The sequence below is a fragment of the Rutilus rutilus genome (genome assembly GCF_951802725.1).
Source record: "Rutilus rutilus genome assembly, chromosome: 4".
Lineage (NCBI taxonomy): Eukaryota > Metazoa > Chordata > Actinopteri > Cypriniformes > Leuciscidae > Rutilus > Rutilus rutilus.
The window spans coordinates 52,681,732-52,707,366 of record NC_140212.1 but is presented as its reverse complement, the minus strand read 5'-3'; the positions used below and the strand labels follow the sequence as shown (position 1 = coordinate 52,707,366).

The 25,635-nt window shown below is 38.8% G+C and overlaps 1 protein-coding gene across 4 annotated transcripts in view; it reads right to left on the bottom strand.

Moving 5' to 3' along the window:
- Positions 1–25,635, bottom strand: part of LOC311289592 (NACHT, LRR and PYD domains-containing protein 12-like) — a 96,113-nt gene that overhangs the window by 43,591 nt on the left and 26,887 nt on the right. For all 4 annotated transcript variants that reach the window (XM_084407713.1, XM_084407714.1, XM_084407711.1 and 1 more), the window contains exons 6-9: positions 15,710–15,883; positions 9,182–9,355; positions 8,901–9,074; positions 4,821–4,994 (exon numbers count right to left, since the gene is read on the bottom strand). In XM_084407713.1, coding sequence (XP_084263839.1) covers positions 4,821–4,994; positions 8,901–9,074; positions 9,182–9,355; positions 15,710–15,883 — 696 coding nt within the window. The remainder of the gene's footprint in view (positions 1–4,820; positions 4,995–8,900; positions 9,075–9,181; positions 9,356–15,709; positions 15,884–25,635) is intronic.

The following is a 25,635-nucleotide window of genomic DNA, read 5'->3' as shown; positions in this document are numbered from 1 at the left end:
AACACCCTGATATAGGAATATATGGCCAGATTTGCCATTTGGTCTCTGTAGTTTCCTCACCACTGAGCCAGTTGCATCAAAACTCACTGTGGGGTTTGTAGATGTCTTTGATAATGTCTTGTACATATACATTTGTGTTTGACTCCAATAGTGATAGAAAAACTTGTCCAGTCCAATGTCTTTAATGCTACCACTGTGAGGTGCACTGTATTTTAACATCTGCAGTGACAAAATAGGATCCTTGTCGCCTAATTCTAAATCATTTCTCTCTTGCTTTGCTCAGGGTGGCCAAATTAGGCAGATGACTTGGCTCAGGATCTCCAGAATCCATCAGCTTTGTTGCCTCTGATGCCCTCCATACATGGGGTTCATTCTACCCTCACACAGTTCTTTGGATATCTGTACACGCAAGTTACCTGAAATCGCACGCTTGGAACAGCCAGTGTGCAGGGAGTCATCAGTGTTTTTAAGTGAACACTTAAACATCATTGTGCTGTTTATTTCAGGTTTTTGTCACATTTTATGTGAATGTGGCCACGACACTCCTTACAGTTGCCTCTGATTACAATGTATTTGTCTGTGGCTGATGGATAGACCGTGGCTCTGTAATGGAAAATTTAGATTTTCCTTAATTATAGTAAGATTTTCATTATAACATTGAAGAGACCCGCGCAGTACGTGGTTAACTGGGTAACAGGTGATACGGCAAGGAGGAGGCAGATCATATAGAGATACCTCTAACCCCTGGGGTCAGAGGTCGTCCAATTTAGAACTTGTGAGCTTGTAGGCATAAGCTCAGTAGAAGAAGAGACTAGTAGTCAGTATCTCTCCTTCTTTAGATAAGAAGTCTGTAAGAGGAAACCTTGAAAATGATATAAAAGCAGCTCTGCCCTCCCTTTCTCTGTCGCACTTGTTCCACAGACTGTACTCTTGACTTCTGTGTGGCAACTGGGCCTTCTTGCAAGAATAAAATACTTTTAATGATCATTTGAATATCAGAGTGTCTCTTACGCAGTGATGTTTGTTTAATGAGTATTTTTGCCGTAACACACTTTTAAAGGCAAATGTGCAGGGGCATTTCACTTCTTGCCAAATGTGATGATTTATCACATGCGTCCAGATACCAGGCTTCAAAATTGTGTATTCCCTTTTCTTTTTGTTTTAGAGAACTTGTTTTTGTATGTAACCATTTCAGGCATTAATTCAATCCATTTCTGAAATGGAACTTCAAAAACAAAAGTCCAGCAATCTTTTGGACTGAAGGAAAGGGACCCTGGCTCAAAATCAGTGTCATCACTACTGCCACTCATGATCACTTTCAAAAAGCAGTCCAGATGTTGTGTCTGTTTAATTTAACAAAAGTGTATAGTGCCTTTGCAGTGATTTTGTTGTCTAGCTGTTTACTAAGCTCTGGCCTCTTTTGATGAACACAGGACTGTGAAAATGGAATCACTGTCGACTAGTAAAACAACTCAATAATCCTGACTCCAAAATTTTTTTTTTCATCTATTACTGTATTGGTCTGAATATAAGGATAATATAATATATTAAGGATAATATAGCTGTATAATATATCTTATATTAGGACCAATATGGTAATGTTGATCCCTAGATTGTCATTGTCTATTGAATAGAAAAGTCATTACTAATACTAATATCACTAATTTAGCTATGAAATGTTAACTAGCCTACAGTAGCACATGTGACCCATGGTCATTTTTTTTATACTAAAAGGCAACTTGTTGCAACTGTAATCAGCATTTCATAGCTAAATTAGTGATATAACCATGGACAATCTTAGCTCTCTTGAATGTTGTACAATTATTCTTGAAGCTACTAATATTGGAACTGAGTTTTAAAACAATGTACACTGGCCAGAAATTTGGATTAGTAACGACTTTTGTAGTTTGATATGTATCGACCTTTTCTTCACCTACTCTACACTATTTTATACAAGAGCATTCTTGAACAGAAGTGTCACTTGCCCCTAGTGGTGGCAGTGAAGTGTAGTAGATGAGACTCATTTTCTAAATAAATAAAAAATACAATCAGGAGAGACCAGTGCATGAAGTAAAGATAATTGTTTATTGAACAAATTATGTGATGACAGAAAGTCTTCTTCAACTCGAGGATATTTTTGCTGTTCTCGTGCCCAAAATTGCTGAAGTTACATTTAACTACGACTTGATGGCACACGCGCAGAAATTCATTTTGCCCAGAGAGAAGGTGACTGACAGAAAAAGAGTCTGGCATAATGTCTGAACACCATGATGATTTTAATAAACATTACAAAACTACAAATCACTGATAAGAAGTTGAAGTTCTATTAAATCATCTTTATTAGCATCTAGCATTTTGGTAAGAGATTGAATAAATGACAAACCCGAAATAAAATGCAATACATCTAATAATAGGCCTAATAAATATCAACATTTATAAATTGATTAATGTCTAATATTGTAAAACCCTACGCAGCACAAACGAAAATGTTACCGGCACAAACCAGGACAAACGAAGCACAAACGAACGAGACTATTTTGGGTGAATTTGGAGCATGTGGGAGGCTGGTGACGTCATCATCAATAATTTAATGTCTAATATTTTAAAACCCGACGCAGCACAAACGAAAATTTTACTGGCACAAACCAGCACAAACGAACAACTATTTTGGGTGAATTTGGAGCATGTGGGGTTCTGAGTGACCTCAGAATGACCTAAAATTATTATTTTAATATCTAAAAAACCAAAACGGCTCAAACGAAAGTTTTTACTGCACAAACCAGCACAAACGGAGCACAAACGATTGAGCATATTTTGGGGGAATTTGAAGCATGTGGGGGGGCTGAGTGACGTCATCGACCTATAATTCAAATATTAATATTTTAAAACTCAGCGAAGCACACACGGAAATTTTACTGGCACAAACCAGCACAAACGAAGCACAAACGAACGAGACTATTTTGGTTGAATTTGGATCATGTGACGGGGCTGAGTGACCTCAGAATGACCTAAAAATATTCTTTTAATATCTAAAAAACCGAAGCAGCACAAACAAAACTTTTTACAGCTCAAACGGAGCACAAATGATTGAGCATATTTTGGCGAAGTTTTGCGTTGGGTGGGGGGGCAACTTCACCCAGGTGCTTTTGTCTGATATCAGTGAGAGTCATGTCACCTCAGCTAATCCTGCCTTTTTGCCCATTTTCATTGACGACCAGCTCCGCCGACTTTGGGCTTTAAAAAATGCTCTTCAGAAAACTATGGGTGACGTCACGAACACTACTTCCATATATTTTTTTCAGTCCATGGATTTTGCAAGTGACAACTGTGTAACCAGTTTTAACGCAATGACAAAAGTTCAAGCATAGCATGCAAACTGTTCTGTCGTTGCTGTACAGACGAGCACAGAACACTATTTGACCCAAAGAATTAAATAAGAAAATCAGCTGTCCTATAAAGACCTAAGGGAACTGTGTCAACTTGTGTAAAAGTTAAATATGACGGTACATGCAAGTCCATGAGATTAATCAATGTAACTCCACAACAAAAATGTATCCACTAACCATTCAAAACCGTCCAGGTGCTTCTAAAAGTGCAACCTCTTCCTGAGTCTCTCCGTAAGGCTGCACTCCACTACTGGTTTTTCTGAGATTTTGGAAGAGTAAAATTATTCCTGCGTTTCGTTATTTCCGGTTTATCCGAACCTCGTATAAAGGATTGGCCCTCTTCTGAACGGAGGCGGGGAGCAGCAGCTCAATTGCATTTAAAGGGACACAGACAAAAAACGGCAAGTTTTTGTCACACCCAAAAAGGAGCAAAATTGACAAGCTATAATAAATGTTCTGGGGGGGTATTTTGAGCTGAAATTTCACAGACACATTCTGGGGATACCATAGATTTATATTACATCTTGTAAAAAGTGGCATAATATGTGACAATTTAGCGATACTAAGTCTTAGATAAGGGGGGCCTGCCCTATCTCAGTTTCTGGAACAACCTGCTTCAAAGCTGGAACGGCATATCTTTTTTCTAGAATGGCATTCCCGAATCATCCGTAGCTTTGGATCTATTTACTGATGCCGCTTCCTCTTAAGGGTCATCACATGCGGTCTTAATGCACATTAGACTTACGTGACTCTCCGAACTAAACCACATTATACATTACTCACATTCTCTTTTGTTAACACTAAAGATAACTTTGTTACTAGCAAGAGTAAGGTAAGTTCACCGCATATCATAAACCTTGCCTATAAAACCTCCTTAGGCAAGTATACTATCTATACAAACTCTGGTTTTGGTGGTGGTTTCCCTTACTTATTTACTTCACAGCCTACTGTGCGGCTGCTTTCTCCATTAAGCCTATCAAGGCTATCTCATGCACCCAAGTTACCTTCTCCTCAACACGGCCTAACGTGGCCTCCTTTTCGTGACATATGCGATTTGATATCACGTCATTCATTAAACACTTCATTCATTGACCTCACATCTAGCCAATAACCACTGGACATATGGAGTATTTAAGCCCGGATAACACCCATTACAACGTTCGCAGAAACTGACGCTGGTCTTTCTGGTAGAACTACTTTTCCTGTGCGTTTACTGAAAATAATTGCACACCTTAGAATGTTCATCAACCAATCAGAATGAAGCATTCAACAGCCCCGTAGTATAACTAGAGCCAAACCTCTATAAATTCTCAATAATAACCTTATGTAATGTAGTAATATAATCAATAATAAAATGTAACTGGTTTATAATAAGTGTAGATTGTAATGCTGTTTTTTGAGTTGTTTAATCAAAACTCTTCCTGCTCTACATACTTGAGATTTTCCAGTCTGTAGTTTGGATCCTCCAGTTTATCAGTGAGCAGCTTGACTCCTGAATCTCCTGGGTGATTGTAGCTCAGATCCAGCTCTCTCAGGTGTGAGGGGTTTGAACTCAGAGCTGAAGACACATAACCACAGCCTTCCTCTGTCACCATACAGCCAGACAACCTACAGACAGACACAACAACAGTCCACATGACATTAGTTTGGCATTCAAATTAGCCTCTTTCACACAATGACCTGCGTAGTTGTATTTTCAGCTGTATTTTCTGTAGATTCTAGGACCTAGGAGCAGAGGAATCTTTTCAACGGTTCTCAAAATTTGTCTCTGACAGCCAAATTGTCACGGTTCATAGATCCGTGTGTTCATTTTGCGTATTTGTCGGGTGTGTTTGTAGGTGTTGGGTCTGTGTGTATGGTGGCTTGTTTGTTGCCTAGTAACCAGCTGATCTCTCAATCAGTCATTCAGCTGCAGCTAGTCAGCTGCCTATATCTAGCTGGAGTGAGATATGCTTGGTGTCGGTTCGTCACTCTTGTTTTGTTCTCTCAGCTAGTTCCTGTATCTGAGTTCCTAGCAGAGTCATTCCTGCAATTCATCTGTTCTTCCAAGCAGCGCAGAGATCATCCTTGAGTTTTCTTCAACCAGCTGTCCGGTTTGAGTTACCACGCTGTGTTTGATTCCTGTCTCTTCATCTCTCTCTCCTTTGGATCGCTGCTTTGAGTCCACCAGAGTATTGACTGTTCTTTCTGAGTTTTTTCTGCTGTCCTGTCTGTCAATAAACTGCCTTCTTGCAATTGGATCTACGACTCCCTTTCTGACACAAATAGTGGCCAAAATCGTACAGTGTGAACCTGGCTTTAGGCAGGTCACTCCACTAGCAGGGAACAGTAAAGGGCACCTAAGTAGTGAGTTTAGGTATAGGGGTGAAACCCTGAAGTGACATTTTTAATTTCTCTCACCTTAATTATCTCATTAAATTCTACACTGCTTCAGTGTTACTTTTTTTAAACTCTGAATGTGGATTATATAAACACTGAGCAGTGTACATTACTGGGGATTTTGATGCGAGGAATCATCCTGGAGAAGATCGATGTTCAAGTAAGATTTTTGCACCAGAATGCAGGTAGCAAGGTCAAGCCCCAGAGATGATGTTAACCCCCTGGGGTCGGCGGTATCGCCGGCGATACCAGCTCACTTTTGTTCTTATTGACTCAAATAACTCCGTCGATTTTTGTCATACAGGCAAGTGTTGTACATAATTTAAAACTGTTAAATGTCTTCTTTTATTTGTGTACACATAATAAAAACAAAATGTTGTGTTTTTCATAAAATAAAGAAAATAAACATGATGCGCATTCTGCCGTCTCTCTCAACGAGAAACTCATTCTGAAATGCGACAAAAAATGACCTGTAACTCAGCGAATGTTTGTCACACAGACTTGAAACGCATGTCTACACAACGCTTGGAGTCTCTATTTTTAAAGTATGTATATTATATAAAAAACATGTACAGTTTCTCAAACGCGTCCTAATTAACTTTAATGTGACCACGCCCACGCACGCACAAGCGATTGACATGCAAATGATCCATGTGGAGAAACGCAGACCCTGTAAACGCCCTCGACATTACCTCAAAACAAAGGCCCCGTTTACACGTACATGGTTATTTTGAAAAACGGAGACATTTCCCTTCGTTTGCGCCCTTCGTTTACACACAAACGGAGGATTCGCCAGTGAAACCGATTCTTTCTAAAAACTCCGGCCAGAGTGGAGATTTTGAAAATCTTTGTTTGCACGTTTGCATGTAAACTGAGAAAAACTGAGTTTTAGGCAGCGACGTCACAGAATGTGACTATTTTCGGGATTCTGATTGGCTAAGGTGGGCTTGAGCTTCTCGTTACACTGCCACCTACAGGTTTGACATGCCCTTGACAGCATATACACAGGTTCGTGTGCACGATGTTATTTTTGAAAACGAAGAGGGGTGAAATGTCCGTTTATGAAAATAGCCATCCACGTGTAAACGTAGCCAAAGATTCAGAGACTTCGGTAACTTACTCCTCTCTGCTTTTCATCGAGTTTGGAAGACTGTTTGTGCTGTGGTGTGCTGTTTACCTTGTATTTACCTCAGAAGAACGCGATTTGAAGATGAGAAGTTTTTTAAGGTAAGACATGTTAAACGACCAGTTTAAAATGTATGTTATGAAATGAGTTTGGAGTAAAAACATGAACTAAGCCTAATATCGTACATGTATATATCTATAAATAGACAGAAACATGTTGAAATGTGAACTAGACTGGTAGGCAACCTTTCAGTGCTAAATGTAAATACGTCATATATTGCACTCAGTTTTGATTAGCTTATGACACTGATTATAATGCTAAAATACTTCCTTATGCGTAATGTGGCTTGTTTGCGAATATCTGCTTGGACACATATAATGTGATTTAGTGCAAATATATTTCAGCCTCTGGTAAAATATGTGATAGGCTACTGTCTACATTATATTTTTATATAAATGTTCGGTTTTGGTTAGCCTATGACACGCTTCAATACTGCCTTATGCATAGATGTTTGTGAATACAGGTGTAAATGTTTGAAATGTAGTGATGTGTGTTGTTCACGAACGATCCGTTCATAATATGGTAACCATAATGTTTCATATTTTGGAGCGAGCTCTGGTTTTGAATGTATCACGCACTTTGCGTGAAAAAGCAAAACGCACCAAACAAAGGCTTCATGTTTTTACTATTATCTCATTTCATATCATCATAACGAATGGAAACATTTGAAGTAACATATGATAATCAATATATTTTTCTCCAGCGTAGTTGTTACTGAAATCTTTTGGAAGATTTATATGCTGCTATAGGTTATTGTTATTATTATTTTATGCAGCACTGTGCATAGCCTATGCTTACAAGGCACAACAAACCTGGTGTTCATTATATTATATACTGTTGGAAACATTTGTGTGTGTGTGTATTCTGTGAATTTTAAAAAGCAATTTTAACCAGAAAAATCTATATTCCCTATAGTTTCTCTTGATATCAGTATGTTCACTTTTTTTCTTTCAGGGCCCAGATGCCACTGAGTCCTGCTGACTTCAACATTCACATGAGTCTTTGTACATGAAAATAAAAATAAAAATCAAACACCATGGAAATGAAAGGTATTTACAATGTTTTTAGGAATGGCACAAAGGTCTCTGTCTTTGGATAATTGTTTTCAACAGTGTGCTTTTTTGTCATTTGTTGTGTATCTTTGGATTATGTTGTGTTGTAAATAAATCCAAACAATCAAAAAAGTCATTCTTTTTTAAATCTCCTCATTCTTTGTGCAAGGCTGCTCAGAATGACAGGGCCTGTTAGCTCCTAATAGGGCCATTAGGGAGTGTCTTTGTCTTTCTCAGGTATGAAAAGCTTGCATATTAATGAGGTGATCCGCCCCTCCAGCATAAAGCTTTCTCACACAAAACACGTCTTAGAAATTTTAAATCAATATATTGTCTTCTCTGAATGAGCAGTCAGGATGATTTTCACATATTTTGGAGCAAATATTCTAGGCTACGTGATACAATTTTCAAAAGTCTTGTGAAGAAATAATCATTTCGGTTTCATGACCTTATTTCAGTGACAATTTTTTTTGGGGGTATTTTCACAAACCACGCATAAATGTCATTATCTCAAAACTACAAACTTTTACATACATGCTGCTGATATATTATTGTAGCAGATTTTGTGCTAAATACAGTGTAATCAGAATTTAGCCATGAAAATGTCACAAGTAACAGAAATAAGCACAAATGTCAGAGCATGTCAGAACACCTCCAGGACCCAGAAAACATCTCAGACCCCAGAGGGTTAATTGGTGTGGTGATGAATATTGGTATTGAATGCATTATTTTTTTATTGCAAATGTCATTTGCAAAATGGTCAATTACATCCCTGCAAATGTTGTTTTTGTCTCTTGTTCTGGCATTCCATTGAGAGCAGATTTGTTGACAAAATGTCATCATTATTTATTGTGATAATATATTTTTATATTAATTGTTTAATGGAAAACCATTTACCTCAGTGTCTGTAGCTGACAGTTTGGACTCTTCATTCCATCACAAAGAAGCTTCACTCCTGAATCCTGCAGGTCATTGTTACTCAGGTCCAGCTCTCTCAGAAAGATGTTTGAGGATTGAAGAACTAAAGACAAACTCTCACAAGACTGAGCAGTGAAATTACACATGGGACACCTGAACACGAAAAACACAATGTAATTGCATACAGAATAAATCTTAGCAGAGTTATTTTTATATAATTAATGCAAAATAAAATCAAATGTTAGTATTTGAATTCAGACCTCAGAGTCTCCAGCTGACAGTTTGGACTCTTCAGTCCATCAGAAAGAAGCTTTACTCCAGAATCCTGCAGGTCATTGTTACTCAGGTCCAGCTCTCTCAGGGTGGTGTTTGAAGATTGAAGAACTGAAGACAAACTCTCACAAGTTTGAACAGTGAGATAACAGCAATGTAATCTGTGTGGAGAACAAAACAAACAACAATATTAATGTGTTATTCATGTAGGGTTTATAACAGGGGTTCTCAACTCAGGCCCTTGAGATCCACTTTCTGGCAGAGTTTAGCTCAAACCCTTATCAAATACACCTGAACAAGCTAATCAAGGTCATCTGGATTACTAGAAAGGTGCATGCAGGTGAGTCTGATCAGGGTTGGAGTTAAACTCTGCAAGAAAGTGGATCTTGAGGACGAGTTGATCTTGAGTTCAGAATCCAGACTCAAAACACTTCTGTTTAGCTGTGCATTTACTGAATGAGCAGAAAGTGATGCATAAGGATGTAGTGTAACGACAAATTAAAAAAAAATCCGAAGTGTTGACAACTTAGTGTTAACTAATAATTGTTATAAACAGGTACTACCAACACAATATTAGTGCATTCCTGGAACTGGGCGTCATTACACTAAATCCTTATGCATCGCTTTCTGCCAGGACTTTTACATGCTTTTCTCAACTCAGTGAAGTGATTTCGGTGTCCGGGTTAGAGGTAGCATGAGCCGTCAGGCAAGTGTTATCTAAATAAACTCCTGATGTACTTAAAAACTTTCCAATGCCTAATTTTATGAGTATAGAACCTATTTGTACTACTGTAGAAGTTTGGTACCATTCTGGCATTATTAGTGGGGTAATTTACGAGATACAAATTTGGAGCCAATAGCACCTGCACTATAGCCTGGTAATACCAAACTCTGCTACTTCACTTTGCTTCGTAGACAGAGTCTGGAATGGCATAATTGAAAAGCGTTTTCTTTCTCACGGGGGGGGGGGGGGGGGGGGGGGGTTATGTGATTATGTGATTGGTTATGTGATAACCAATCACATAACATTTGGTTATGACATGTGTTATGCGCAGGCTCAGCCGCATCTAACTTCCACTGTAAACACATGTATGATGCGAAAACAAAACCACTGAGAGAAATACCGAAGTGAACATGGCTGTGAACGACTTTTGCAGATTATGTGAAGTAAATCTACGCATCCACGGTACAATCAGCGTCTACGTCACGGCTCTCAGCCCGCCCTCTGTTCGTTGATTGGCCGGCTGTTTTGAGGCCAGAGGAAAACGGAAAGATAGGTCGCTATCTCAGACTGAGTACAGAAGCGAACTGAAATTGAGCGGAAGTACGAAGTCTGATGTAGTCAGGCTACCTGCACTAAGCCATCCGGCTGATATCTCTAATTTAAAAATGTTTTACCCGACCAGCTTACATTCCGGGAAAGGAAAACACAACTGCCTACATTCATAAGGATAAGAGAGAAAATGCCTCTTCAGGAATCTACTTGCTGCACTAACTGCCACAGACTTTTACAAAGGATTGCAGTTCTTGAAACAAAGTTACTTACGGGACCACCAAACCAGACGGAGCACACAACAGAGCTTCGTCATGGACAGCCTCAGCATACAGCCGGTGAGTCCCATGAAACTAGTGCTCCTCGACAGGTAGAGAAACAAGCCGATCGACTTACAAATCGATGGCACAAACAGGGAGCGAGACCCAAAGGCACTCGAGACATCAGATTGTCACGAGCATCACATATTGCCGCAGTAGCATCCTCTACCCCAGATACAGCTCTGACAAGGATTGCAAACACTGGTCTGCTACCACCACCTATACATCTTGAGAACAGGTTTGAAGTACTAATGAATGTAAATGAGGAATCCCCAAATGCGATGAATGTGATCGAAAACAGACTGAATGGGCCAGTAGCTAACACTGATGCTAATTGGCGCTCAAGGTCGAGCAGACAGCGGCACTCAGCTCAGAGCGCAGCCGGGCCCAGGACTCTGATAGTGGGGGACTCCATAATCAGAAACATTAGCAGCAGGGATACAACTACGTGCTGCCTTCCACAAGCAACAACTTCTGATGTAAACAGGGAACTTCAGAACATTCTGATGGAACATAAGACTGCAAATCGACTCATCATTCATGTGGGGAAGAATGATATTCATAAAGAGCAGTCAGAACTCCTTAAGAAGGATTTCAATGAACTTTTTGAAACACTTAAAAGACTGAAAGTTCAAACATTCATCAGTGGACCACTCCCAATAAGAGGAAAATAGGGTTAAAGGACAATAGAGTTAAAGGACAATTTCTACTTCTCCCTCAATCATCCTTCTGCAATGTGTGCCAATACACTCAATCTGAATGGCACACACACACCTGGACACAGTATGAATGACCACAGGACTTCACTTCAGCAGCAAAATGGACATACGGGTTGACATATCACACAAGGACAATGATAACACCACTCCGCCACAACAACCTCTGCTCACGGACTCAATCTCAGCTGAGCCCTGCCCACAGAGCGCACCACAGACAGACACACTAGAACTGCTTGAAGATTCAGCACCCAAGGACGACTTCCTGGAAAACAGCCAGGGAAGCCAGGACAGCATATCACAGCCTCCGTTAACACCAGAGGAACAGCCCCTTTCACCAGACACCTTTTCCCTCTCCCCAGCATCGCCACTTCTGTGCTTCTCACAGAAAATGGAAGAACTGGTGTATGCTGGAACCAAACTATCCCACTCTTTTGCTGCAAGCCCCCAGATAACAACCAAAAAACGACAGGCACCGCTGCCACCAAAGCCTGCGGGCCCAGCTCGCCCTCCCCCTCCTCCTGTGAGAACTCTTCGGTCTCTAACACAACGTCAGGGCCCACACCCTCCTCCATCTGCTCAAGGTGAACCAAAAACAACTGATACCAGCTCTCAGTGATATGTGTCGGGTCCCCGCTCTGATAACAGTAACTTTCTCAAATATTTACAAAACAAGCGGGAACCCAGTGTGCCTGTATCTTTCTCTATTGCTGTTCTATTACAAGATAGAAAGTCTAAGGCCTTCAATAGCCGTACAGCAAACCTAACTAATCTGGTGCCTATTACACGTCAAAGTAAGATTGATGTGGGGACAAAAAGTACGAAGCACTTTTAAACATTCGTTCACTTAAAAATAAATCACTTCTAGTTAACGACTTAATAACCACAAACAACCTAGATTTTATGCTTCTAAATGAAACCTGGCTAGAAGACAGCTACAGAGCAACAATCCTCAATGAAGCAGCCCCTCCTAACTTTACTTTTATGAGTGTCTGCAGAGCTGTAAAGAGAGGTGGGGGTCTAGCTGCTCTTTTTAAAGATATCTATCAATGTAAGCAAATATCATTTGGGAATTACCCTTCTTTCGAATATCTGGGTATTGTGTTAAAAGGTGCTCCACGCATTTTACTCATCATTATTTACAGGCCTCCAAAATACTCTCCAGCCTTTGCTGAGGACTTTACAGAACTGTTATCAACAATTACCTCAGAGTTTGACTGTTTTGCCATTGCTGGAGATTTTAACATTCACATAGATAATGCAGAAAACAATATGGCAAAAGAAATCAAAACTGTTTTAAAAACTTTTGATCTGACTCAGCATGTACATGGACCCACACACAATCGTGGACACACTCTAGATTTACTTATCAGTAAGGGTCTAAACATTTCATTGATTGTTATTAAGGATGTAGCACTGTCTGATCATTTCTGTATTTTCTTTGATATATTGATCTCTCCTGCCACTGAAGCGAGATCTGTGTCTGTCAAGAAGAGATGCTTAAATGAGAACACTGGTGTCCTATTTATGAAGGCTATATCCTTAACACCAAGCATATCTGCAGACTCTGTTGATTTTCTCCTTGATTCTTTTAACTCAAAAGTTAAAGGTGTAATTGATGATATTGCTCCTGTGAAAGTCAGGAAGAAGAGTGGCAGACAAAAAGCACCTTGGAGAAACTCAACAGCAGTGCAAAATATGAAAAGACAATGCAGAAAAGCAGAGCGCATGTGGCGGAAGACAAAACTTGTAGTCCATCATAACATCTACAAAGACAGCCTTCATGCTTTCAATATGGAACTAGGCAAAGCTAGACAGACTTTCTTCTCAAATATTATAAACAGCAATTTAAACAACACACGCACTCTTTTTGCTACTGTAGAGAGACTGACAAACCCCCCAAGCCAGATTTCCAGTGAAATGCTCTCAGACAACAAGTGCAGTGAGTTTGCTTCTTTCTTCTCTGAGAAAATCAATAATATCAGAAAGGTGATCAGGACATCCTTGAGTTGCACTGGGGTCAGACAGATCAGACCACCTGAGAAAGTAGTTACTATGTCTGACTTCAAAGAAATTAATGGCAACATTTTGGAAGAAACCGTACAGCACCTTAAAACATCAACCTGCGCTCTTGACACACTTCCCACATCTTTTTTCAAAAGTGTGTTAAACAGTTTAGAAGCAGATCTTCTAGAAGTGGTAAATGCCTCACTTCTCTCTGGGAGTTTTCCAAACTCCCTGAAAACTGCAGTTGTCAAGCCTCTCCTGAAAAAGAGCAATCTGGATAAGACCATATTAAGCAACTATAGACCAATCTCAAATCTTCCTTTCATAGGCAAGATCATTGAAAAAGTTGTCTTCAATCAGCTGAACAAATTCTTGAGCTTGAATGGATCCTTTGACCATTTTCAATCTGGTTTCCGACCGCACCACAGCACAGAGACAGCGCTCATAAAGATAATAAACGATATTCGCTTAAATACTGATTCAGGCAAATTATCAGTGCTGGTGCTACTCGACCTCAGTGCTGCATTTGACACTGTCGATCATAACATACTTCTTGACAGGCTGGAAAACTGGGTGGGGCTTTCTGGGATAGTCCTAAAATGGTTCAGGTCATACTTAGATGGGAGAGGTTATTATGTGAGTATAGGAGACCATAAGTCTGAGTGGACATCCATGACATGCGGAGTCCCTCAAGGCTCAATTCTTGCACCACTCCTGTTCAACCTGTATATGCTCCCAATGAGCCAAATAATGAGAAAGAACCAAATCTCTTACCACAGCTATGCAGACGACACACAGATTTACTTAGCCCTATCGCCTAACAACTACAGCCCCATTGACTCCCTGTGCCAATGCATTGATGAAGTAAACAGTTGGATGTGTCAAAACTTTCTTCAATTAAACAAAGACAAAACTGAAGTCATTGCGTTTGGAAACAAAGATGAAGTTCTCAAGGTGAACGCATACCTTCACTCTAGGGGTCAAACAACTAAAAATCAAGTCAGGAATCTTGGTGTGACACTAGAGTCAGACCTTAGTTTCAGTAGTCATGTCAAAGCAATAACTAAATCAGCATACTATCATCTGAAAAATATTGCATGAATAAGATGCTTTGTTTCCAGACAAGACTTAGAGAAACTTGTGCATGCTTTCATCACCAGCAGGGTGGATTACTGTAATGGACTCCTCACTGGCCTTCCCAAAAAGACCATAAGACAGTTGCAGCTCATACAGAACGCTGCCGCCAGGATTCTGAGCAGAACCAGAAAATATGAACATATCACACCAGTCCTCAGGTCTTTACACTGGCTCCCAGTTAAATTTAGGATTGATTTTAAAGTATTATTACTGGTATATAAATCATTCAATGGCCTAGGACCTCAATACATTGCAGATATGCTCACTGAATATAAACCCAACAGATCACTCAGATCATTAGGATCATATCAGCTAGAAATACCAAGGGTTCACTCCAAGCATGGCGAATCTGCTTTTAGCTATTATGCCAGCCGCAGCTGGAACCAGCTTCCAGAAGAGATCAGATGTGCTCCTACAGTAGTCACTTTCAAATCCAGACTCAAAACACATCTGTTTAGCTATGCATTTACTGAATGAGCACTGTGCCACTGTTCGTCCGACTGTTTGTACTGTACTGTATTTTATTTTATTTTTCTAAACTGTTTTAATTATTCTTATTTCTTTTATTATTTTAATTTCTTCTATGTAAAGCACTTTGAATTGCCATTGTGTATGAAATGTGCTATATAAATAAACTTGCCTTGCCTTGCCTTGCCAGTTAACATTAGTAATACATGCTTCGTTTTACTTTCTTTGCCATTTATATATCCGACTAATCTACAAACTTTCCACTGATGTCTGTGAAAAAGGGATGTGCTCTAGGGATAGGCATTAGTATATTTTGTTAAATATTTCACTAATTAGATACATTACTTCATAGACTGTACCCAGAAAAGTGTTAAATAAATGTAACAAATTAATTGTCCTTTATCCCCATTATACTCTCTGTTGTAACTGAAGACAAACTGAAGACAAACTCTCACAAGACCGAGCAGTGAAATTACACATGGGACATCTGAACAAGAAAAGCACAATGTAATTGCATACAGAATAAATCTTAGCAGAGTGATTTTTACATATTTAATGCAAAATCAAATCAAATATAAGTATTTGAATTCAGACCTCAGAGTCTCCAGCTGACAGTTTGTACTCTTCAGTCCAACAGAAAGAAGCTTCACTCCTGAATCCTGCAGGTCATTGTTACTCAGGTCCAGCTCTCTCAGTGCGGTGTTTGAGGATTGAAGAACTGAAGACAAACTCTCACAAGTTTGAACAGTGAGATTACAGCTATGTAACCTGTGTAGAGAACAAAACAAACAGCAATATTTATGTGTTATTCATGTAGGGTTTATAACAGGGCTTCTCAACTCAGGCCCTTGACATCCACTCTCTGGCAGAGTTTAGCTCAAACCCTTATCAAATACACCTGAACAAGCTAATCAAGGTCATCTGGATTACTAGAAAGGTGCAGGCAGGTGAGTCTGATCAGGGTTGGAGTTAAACTCTGCAGGAAAGTGGATCTTGAGGGCCAGAGTTGAGAACCCTTGGTTTAGAGAAACTTGTGCATGCTTTCATCACCAGCAGGGTGGATTATTGTAATGGACTCCTCACTGGCCTTCCCAAAAAGACCATAAGACAGTTGCAGCTCATACTGAACGCTGAGCGAGAACCAGAAAATATGAACATATCACACCAATCCTCAGGTCTTTACACTGGCTCCCTTTAGGATTGATTTTAAAGTATTATTACTGGTATATATATATCACTCAATGGCCTAGGACCTCAATACATTGCAGATATGAATATAAATGAATCAAAACACTGAATATAAACCCAACAGATCACTCAGATCATTAGGATCACATCAGCTAGAAACACCAAGGGTTCACTCTAAGCATGGCGAGTCTGCTTTTAGCTATTATGCTGGAACCAGCTTCCAGAAGAGATTAGATGTGCTCCTACTGTAGTCACATTCAAATCCAGACTCAAAACACTTCTGTTTAGCTGTGCATTTAATGAATGAGCACTGTGCCACTGTTCATCTGACTGTTTGTACTGTACTGTATTTTTTTTTTATTCTAAACTGTTTTAATTATTCTTATTTCTTTTGATTATTTTTATTATTCTATTTAAAGCACTTTGAATTACCATTGTGTATGAAATGTGCTATATAAATAAACTTGCCTTGCCTATAATCTGAAGCACACATAAAATCCCCAAAGTAAAATTAACACTGCTCAGTGTTCATATGTGTCCACTGTACAAACTACAACTAACTTACAGCTACACAGCCTAAGATGAAATCAACTGAATATAAAATAAGACATTAAATTTCTCAACATCTCGCCAGAGGATGATTAAACATCCACAAACCAGAGGAATTTTAATTTTAACCATGACAATGACATATCCAGAGCCGGTCCTCCCTATATGCAAAGTAAGCAAGTTGCCCGAACCACCAGTGGCCCCCTTGCTCTCAAAGATGATTTCATGACTAGGGCTCCGTGATTAATAGAATTTTCATTTTTGATTTTGTCTTCGAACGATTATGAAAATCGAACGATCATTTCCTTTAAAGCAATGCGCTGTCGCACTTCCTACGAAACATCCAAATCAGTAAAATCATGTAACATGACATAGCGTGGATGTCAGCAGTCACTCGGACTTGCTACTTTGGGGGGGTTGAATTTTATATATTATAGCCTACATTTTTCAATTGTAGTCTTTTAAAGAGACATCTAAAAAAAACTAATTGCAATCTAGGGTTGTCAAAAATATAGATTTTTTGATACGTATCGATACTGAAATATCTGAAACTCTTCCGCAGGATACACAAGACCAGCTGCGCCTTCTCGCTCTCTAATCTCTTCGATAGTACGTTGATACACAAACCCGCCTCCCTTCACTCACTCGTTTCATTTGCTCTGGATGAATACCCAAAGTGCACACACATAAAGACATAACTTTGGAAAACCACTAACCACAGTGGCTGGTGAGCAAAAAAGTTAATGTCAAGCCCTGCATACTGAATGAAACTGAACGAACAGATTAAGAGGTTGGGGGTAATTTTATTGTTTTTAAGGATGCACTGACAGGGCCCTCTGACAAAGTTTTGCTTAGGGCCCCCAGAAGTCTAAGCCCAGCACTGGAAATACATGAATTCACATGTATTTGTGCTTGAATGGACACAGGCAAAAATATGTCAAAATTCCTGCCTCTGCGAGTGTCCTCAAAAACATGTCACTTACAGATGTGGCCATTAACCCTCTGAGGTCGGCAAACGCGCCCCCGCGTTTTGCTGGACTTTTTTTACATTGTAGCACTTTAAACTTAAATTACTCCGTCATTTATGGTCATACAGAAAAAATAAATATAAAAAAAGAATCTGTGATATTTCTACTTTTGTATGTGTCCACTTACAATCAAATCAAAACATTGTGCTTTTGAAACATAAAGAAAATAAACAGGGTGTGCGTTCTGCCTCTCCGTCGCGGTGAACTTTTTTTTCTTGAGCACGTCTATAAACTGAAACAAAACTCAGCGAATACTTGTCACACATTTATGAGCCATATACCTTTATAAACATTTAAGTGTGTACTTTTAAATGATCGGATTCAAACTGAAAACAAATATTTTCTGTTTAAGTAATTTGTATAAAACCAACAAGATGTCCAGCTTCTCAAACGCTTCCTAATTATTTTTAATTTGGCCACGCCTACTCGCGCAAAAGATATTCACATGCAAATCTCCACATGGAACGCGAACGCGCTCGTTACCTCAAAAACAAAACACTTCATCAGTCTCTGCTTTTCGTCGAGTTTGAAAGACGTGAGTTTACATTGGCTTTACCCCAGAAGAAGAATGCGATTTCAAGACAAGAAAGATAAGGTAAGAAATTCTTACATATTAGTTTGTTATTGTTGCATAAATTTCACATTGCAGTTGAACTGTTGCTAGATATATGGTGAATATTATAATATTTAGACCCGTGTTTACTGTTACTGTGTTTGTGGATATCTGCTCAAACGTAGATATGTATATGGTAGGCCTAACCATAATTATATTTGAGCGCGATCGCGTTTGAATGTATCATATTTTTAAACGCGATCGCGTTTGAATGCATCATATTTTGGAAAAGCAAAACGCTCCAAACGGCTTCATGTTTTACTATTATCTCATTTCATATCATCATAACGAATGGAAACATTTGAAGTAACATGATAATCAATATATTTTTCTCTAGCTTAGTTGTTACTGAAATCTTTTTGAAAATGTATATAGGCTGCTATATTGTTATTATTTTATGCAGCACTGCGCATAGCCTATACCTACAAGGCACAACAAACCTGTGTTCATTATATAATATATTGTTGGAAACATTTGTGTGAGTGTGTGTGTGTATTCTGTGAATTTTAAAAAGCAATTTTAACCAGAAAAATCTCAAATGTATTCCCAAAATCGTGCAGGCCTTTCTCTTGATATCAGTATGTTCACTTTTTTCTTTTTTTCTTTTTTTTCAGGGCCCAGATACCACTGAGTCCTGCTGACTTCAACATTCACAGTACATGTCTCTGTACATGAACATGGTAAAGTGAAAATCAAACACCTTGGAAATGAAAGGTATGTACAATGTTTTTAGGAATGGCACAAAGGTCTCTTTCTTTGGATCATTGTTATCAATAAGTGTTTTTTTTTTTGTTGTGTATCTTTGGATTATGTTGTAAATAAATCCAAACAATTTTAAAAGCCATTCTTTTTTTAATCTCCTCATTCTTTGTGCAAGGTTGGTCAGAATGATGGGCCCTGATAAGCTCCTAATAGGGCCATTAGGGTGTGTCTTTGTCTTTCTCAGGTGTAAAAAGCCTTACATACTAATGAGATGATCCGCCCCTTCGCATATTGCTTTTTCACACAAAACACGTCGTAAAAATTTTAAATCAATATATTGTCTTCTCTGAATGAGCAGTCAGGGTGATTTTCACATAGTTTTAGAGCAAATATTCTAGGCTACGTCATACAATTTTCAAAAGTCTTGTTAAGAAATAATCAGTATGGGTTTCATGACCTTATTTCAGTGAGAATTTTTTTTTGTATTTTCACAAACCACGCATAAATGTCATTATCTCAAAACTACAAACTTTTACACACATGCTGTTGATATATTATTGTAGCAGAGTTTGTGCTGAATACAGTGTAATTAGACTTTAGCCATGAAAATGTCACAAGTAACAGAAATAAGCACAAATGTCAGAGCATGTCAGAACACCTCCAGGGCCCAGAAAACAGCTCAGACCCCAGAGGGTTAAGAATGCGCACTTTTACCCACAATATCATTCATGCAGAATGCTGCTGAATCCTGTCAGCACATTTTTTAGAATTGAAATAAATGTATTCACAGAATATCCACCAGATGGCGCATGGAACAACATAGTGTGAATGAATTTTAATTAATCAACTTTAATTAATCAACTAACATTTGTTTTTCTTGCAGGAATAACATTCATATGCTTTTAATGTGTCAAAACTCTTTGGGAAAAACTTATGACTTTGAGTGTATGTGTCTATGTGTTATTAATAACAGAAAGGGGAACTGAAACTAGACATGACTAGTTCGCAAAAAACCTTGTGATAAGTAATCAGACTTTGCTTATGCCAGTGACAGAGGGAAAAGGTTGGGCTTTTGAACCAATTGAACCAATCATATTGAAGGTGACATGTTAGTCTTATTTGTTTTCTTGATTCTATAAAAACTGTTGTATATGTGTTTTTCGGTGGGATTCTCAATGGAATTTGTCTGAGATCCTCCGGCCTTGCTTCTTGGGAGAGATTCCCTGAGAACTTTTCGGGAAGATCTCCCGGCCATGATTAAAGCATTTAAAGGACATTTGTAGGTCTGTTTGTCGATTTATTCCTGCGCAGGAAGCTAGTTTAGGGAAGCAAGTTAGTTAGAAACTCAGCCAGTTGTCGACTGAAGACGCAAGAGCCAGAGAGTTAAGGTATTGGTGTCGAGAGCAGACGCCAGAGAGTTTAAGGTATTGGTGTCGAGTGTAGATGCCAGAGATATTAAGATCAGGTGGGTGTCGAGTGCAGACGCCCCAGATAGTTAGGTTTAGGGAAAATATCCACGACAATAGCCTACTGTATCTACAGGCCAGACCAAATTGCAATGTGCAAATATTCGTCTTCGACCGATTGTTTAATATGCTTATAGATTATTACAGTACGTTGCATTTTAAAAATAGAATTAACATAATTATCAGTGTCTGATAAATTAACTGCAAATAATGTTGTCACTGTGGGAAAATCACACTAAAACAGGCCTATACAGTAGTAATATGCCTATTACGAGTGGCGCTATGCATTGTTGCAAAGCCGGCTGCAAAGCCAACTCCGTGTTTCAAATATGTGAGACCTATCACTTCTGCCACTAAAGATTGCTTTATTAATAATCTTCCTGATCAGTTTCATCATCTCAGCATCCCAGATAGCTTAGAAGAACTTGATATTACAACAGAAACGTTTAACTCTCTCTTTTCCAGCACTTTAGACACAGTTGCTCCGTTGCGCTTAAAGGGATACTTCACTTTAAAATGAAAATTCTGTCATCATTTACTCACCCTCAAGTTGTTTCAAACCTGTATGAATTTCTTTCTTCTGCTGCACAGAAAGATAGATATTTTGAAGAATGTCAGTAACCAAACAGTTAACTGGAACCATTGACTTCCATAGTAGGAAAAAAAAGTACTATGGAAGTCAATGGTTCCAGTTAACTGTTTGGTTAGTGACATTCTTCAAAATATCTTCCTATGTGTTCAGCAGAAGAAAGAAATTCATACAGGTTTGAAACAACTTGAGGGTGAGTAAATGATGACAGAATTTTCATTTTAAAGTGAAGTATCCCTTTAAAGAAGATTAAAGAAAATAGTCCAACGCCGTGGTACAACGAGCACACTCAGGCACTTAAGAGAGCAGCCAGAAAAATGGAGCGCAACTGGAAGAAAACAAAACTAGAGGTATTTCGCATTTCATGGAAGGAGAGCTCGATTGCTTACAGAGAGGCTTTAAAAGCTGCTAGATCTGCTTATTTTTCAACCCTATTAGAAGAAAATAAACATAATCCTAGTAATTTATTTGAAACGGTGGCTAAACTAACGAAAAATAAAGCTTCAAGCACCGAAGTTTCCAAGCAACACAGCAGTAATGATTTTATGAACTTCTTCACTTATAAGATTGATAATATCAGGAAAAAAATTATAACTATGCAACCGTCTACTACAGTATCGCATAAGGCAGTGCATTGTAGTCTCCCTGAGGAAAAATTTGATTCATTCGTTGCTATAGGAGAGGAAGAATTTACTAAACTCGTTAAACCATCTAAATCTACAACATGTATGTTAGACCCTATACCGACTAAGCTACTGAAAGAGATGCTTCCAGAGGTCATAGATCCTCTTCTTAATATCATTAATTCATCTTTGTCTCTAGGATACGCTAGCCTGGGTTTCCCCATACTGCCTTGCTCGCAGCGCGATTCTATTCACGCTGCTATGGCAGTCTGGACACCATGGGACAATTTTTCCCCTGAAAAAGGGAACCAATCACAGAACGGGGAGGGAGCAGCAAGATGATGACGACACCGAAGCAGTTTGTTTATATCAGACTCGACGTTACCTTCTACCCTCATGTTTATCTTGCACAAACGGTAATATTCGCTAAACGCCATCGTGTAAAAATAAATCTTTGACCCATCGTCTTTCTCCTCGTCGAATTTCTCTCACTCTACATACGTCATCTGGTATAATTGAAGCGATTGGCTATGAGCTACATACAGGCGCATTTGATAGACATTCATAGCGCCCAATAAACGGCTCTGGGCATTCGTAAACCACGCCTCAAATACGAGAAAATGCGCACGTAGTTCCCAGACCAAGTCTCAATGAGACTTGGTCTGACGTTAGCCAGGCTAAGGATACGCACCAAAAAACTTTAAGCTGGCTATGATTAAACCGCTTGTTAAAAAAAACGCAACTTGATCCTACAGAATTAGTCAATTACAGGCCAATCTCGAATCTACCTTTTCTGTCAAAGATATTAGAAAAGGCAGTATCTTCACAACTGTGTTCCTTTCTAGAAAGAAATGATATCTGCGAGAATTTCCAGTCCGGATTTAGACCATACCATAGTACTGAGACTGCTCTCGTTAGAGTCACAAATGATTTGCTCTTATCATCCGATCGTGGTTGTATCTCGCTATTAGTGTTACTCGATCTTAGTGCTGCATTTGACACCATTGACCACAACGTTCTTTTAAATAGATTAGAACATTATGTTGGCATTACGGGAAATGCACTAGCATGGTTTAAATCATACTTATCTGATTGTTATCAGTTTGTAGCAGTAAATGATGAGATGTCTCATCGATCACAAGTTCAGTATGGCGTACCACAAGGCTCAGTACTAGGACCGCTGCTGTTCACTCTGTACATGTTACCATTAGGAGATATCATTAGGAAACATGAAATTAGCTCTCACTTTTATGCTGACGATACTCAGCTGTATATTTCTTCAAAACCTAACGAAACTTATCAATTCACAAAATTAACGGAATGCATAGCGGATATAAAAAATTGGATGACTCATAATTTCCTACTTCTAAATTCTGAAAAAACAGAGTTTCTAATTATTGGACAAAAAACTTCCTCACGTAATAACCTAGAATACTGTCTAACACTCGATGGCTGCTCTTTTAAGTCTTCATCGTCGGTTAGGAACCTGGGTGTGCTCTTTGATACCAATCTTTCATTTGAAAGTCACGTGTCTAGTATCTGTAAAACTGCATTTTTCCATCTTAAAAATATATCTAAATTACGCCATATGCTCTCATTGACAAATGCGGAACAATTAGTTAATGCGTTCATGACCTCAAGGCTAGATTATTGTAATGCTCTACTGGGTGGTTGCCCTGCACGCTTAATAAACAAACTACAGCTGGTTCAAAACGCAGCAGCTCGAGTTCTTACCAGAACCAGGAAGTATGACCATATTTGCCCGGTTCTGTCAAAACTGCATTGGCTCCCTATTAAACATCGCATCAATTTTAAAATATTGCTGATTACTTACAAAGCACTAAATGGTTTAGCTCCGCAGTACTTGAGTGAGCTCTTAACGCATTATAGTCCGTCACGTCTATTGCGATCTCAAAATTCCGGCCAGTTACTAATACCTAGAATATCAAAATCGACTGCTGGCGGTAGATCCTTTTCCTATTTAGCACCAAAACTCTGGAACAGTCTTCCTACCATTGTCCGGGAAGCAGACACACTCTGTCAGTTCAAAGCTAGACTAAAAACACATCTCTTTGACCTAGCATTCACATAATACATTATAGACTTCTATAATTTAATGTTAGGCTGCATAGATTAGGTCAGCCGGAACCGGGAACACTTCCCATAACTCCTGATGTACTCGTTACATCATGAGAAGAATGGCATCTACGCTAATTTTAGTGTCTGTGTTTATCCCGAGGTTTTCCTGCAGCCTGCCGGATCCAGGCCGTATCCAGATCTGACGAAGGACCTTCGCCTGGACCGATGACAACGCAGTGCTGAAGTGCCAACTAGTCTCTCCCTATGGAGGATCCCTCTACCACTATACAGATAAGGCGTTGTCGGGAAAATTCGTTTCACGTTCCTACCCCAAAGCAACAAAATAAAATAAAATTCTTTATCAAATTTTATAAGGAAAGACAAGTACTTTGTTTAGGCTTGGCTTGTAGGGAATTCCAAACCTGCGTATTTTCAAATGCACATAACTATAGAACCCATTCTAAATGCGCATGTGAACGCCATCAGCGTTTCTCACAGGTTCGCGTTTAAAGTCTGTGTAGAGGGAATGGTGTCATCTTAGCGGCCCCTAATTTAATAACAAATGATTGTTGCGACGGAAGCAAATCAATCAAAACTAACTTTAGATGTAAAATAACTTAACTCTGCTATAAAGCCAAAACAATCTCTGTTACCTTAAATTATACGCTTATCTCTGTGAAGCTGCTTTGAAACAATCTATGTTGTTAAAAGCGCTATATAAATGAAGATGACTTGACTTGACTTGACTTGTTCTGAAGTCGGGTTTCATCCTGGTGTGGTGAATTAGTGTTCGACAAATGCGGCGGCGCGTTCATTTGGATTTATTTTTCTCATAACAGCTAAAATAACTTAATTGGCTACTCCGTAATTTTCCGGTCATACATATAAGAGTAGAGTAGCCTACATCGTTCAAAACTGTAAACCTTTATTCTTATTAGGCTAACAATAAAAGTTTGTCTGTCGTCTCTGTCTCCGGGAACTACGGCGTCACAAAAATGAACTGAAAGCCACTTGCCTCAGCTCAGTCATGATATGAAATTAATTGGCTATGTCTAAAGGCTGATTATGTAATCCATTTGAAACCGAGAGGTACAGAGGATCTACTCAAGCATGTTTATCTATCATGTGAGCGCTTCCCAATGAGGAAAGGACAAGGAAAGGGTGAAAATCTCGCTCTAATTAAATGTAGGCAAAATCGCCCTTAATTAAATTGTAAAAACAAATCAAATAAATGTATTTGTCAATGTTGCGATATTGTTTCATTTAAGTTCATAATTATTCTATAAATGTTATTTAGTTTAACAGCAGCACAAAGCACTGTGGTTCGAGATTTATTTGAAAAAGATTTAAAAAAAAAACTTTGTTCACAAATCGCACCCTGGTTGTAGGGATTCAAAGATCCCTGTGTAATTTAATATTGAGTTGAACATTTTGTTCATGACATTCATCTGAAGATTGTATTCAGTTTAGCTAATGTATAATGTTTAGTAATACACATTTATGTCATAAATATACATGTAGCCTAAATTATTTAATTCCTTCATTATCAACTCTTTATGCTAATGTCTAGAATAGCGATTTAAGTGTGAGTGTGAAACTCTTTGTTTTAAGTCAGTCTCAGACTCAGATAGCCTGTGGGGGGTTTGGAGAAGGCAGTTCAGTGGCTTTATCGTGGGTGCAGGA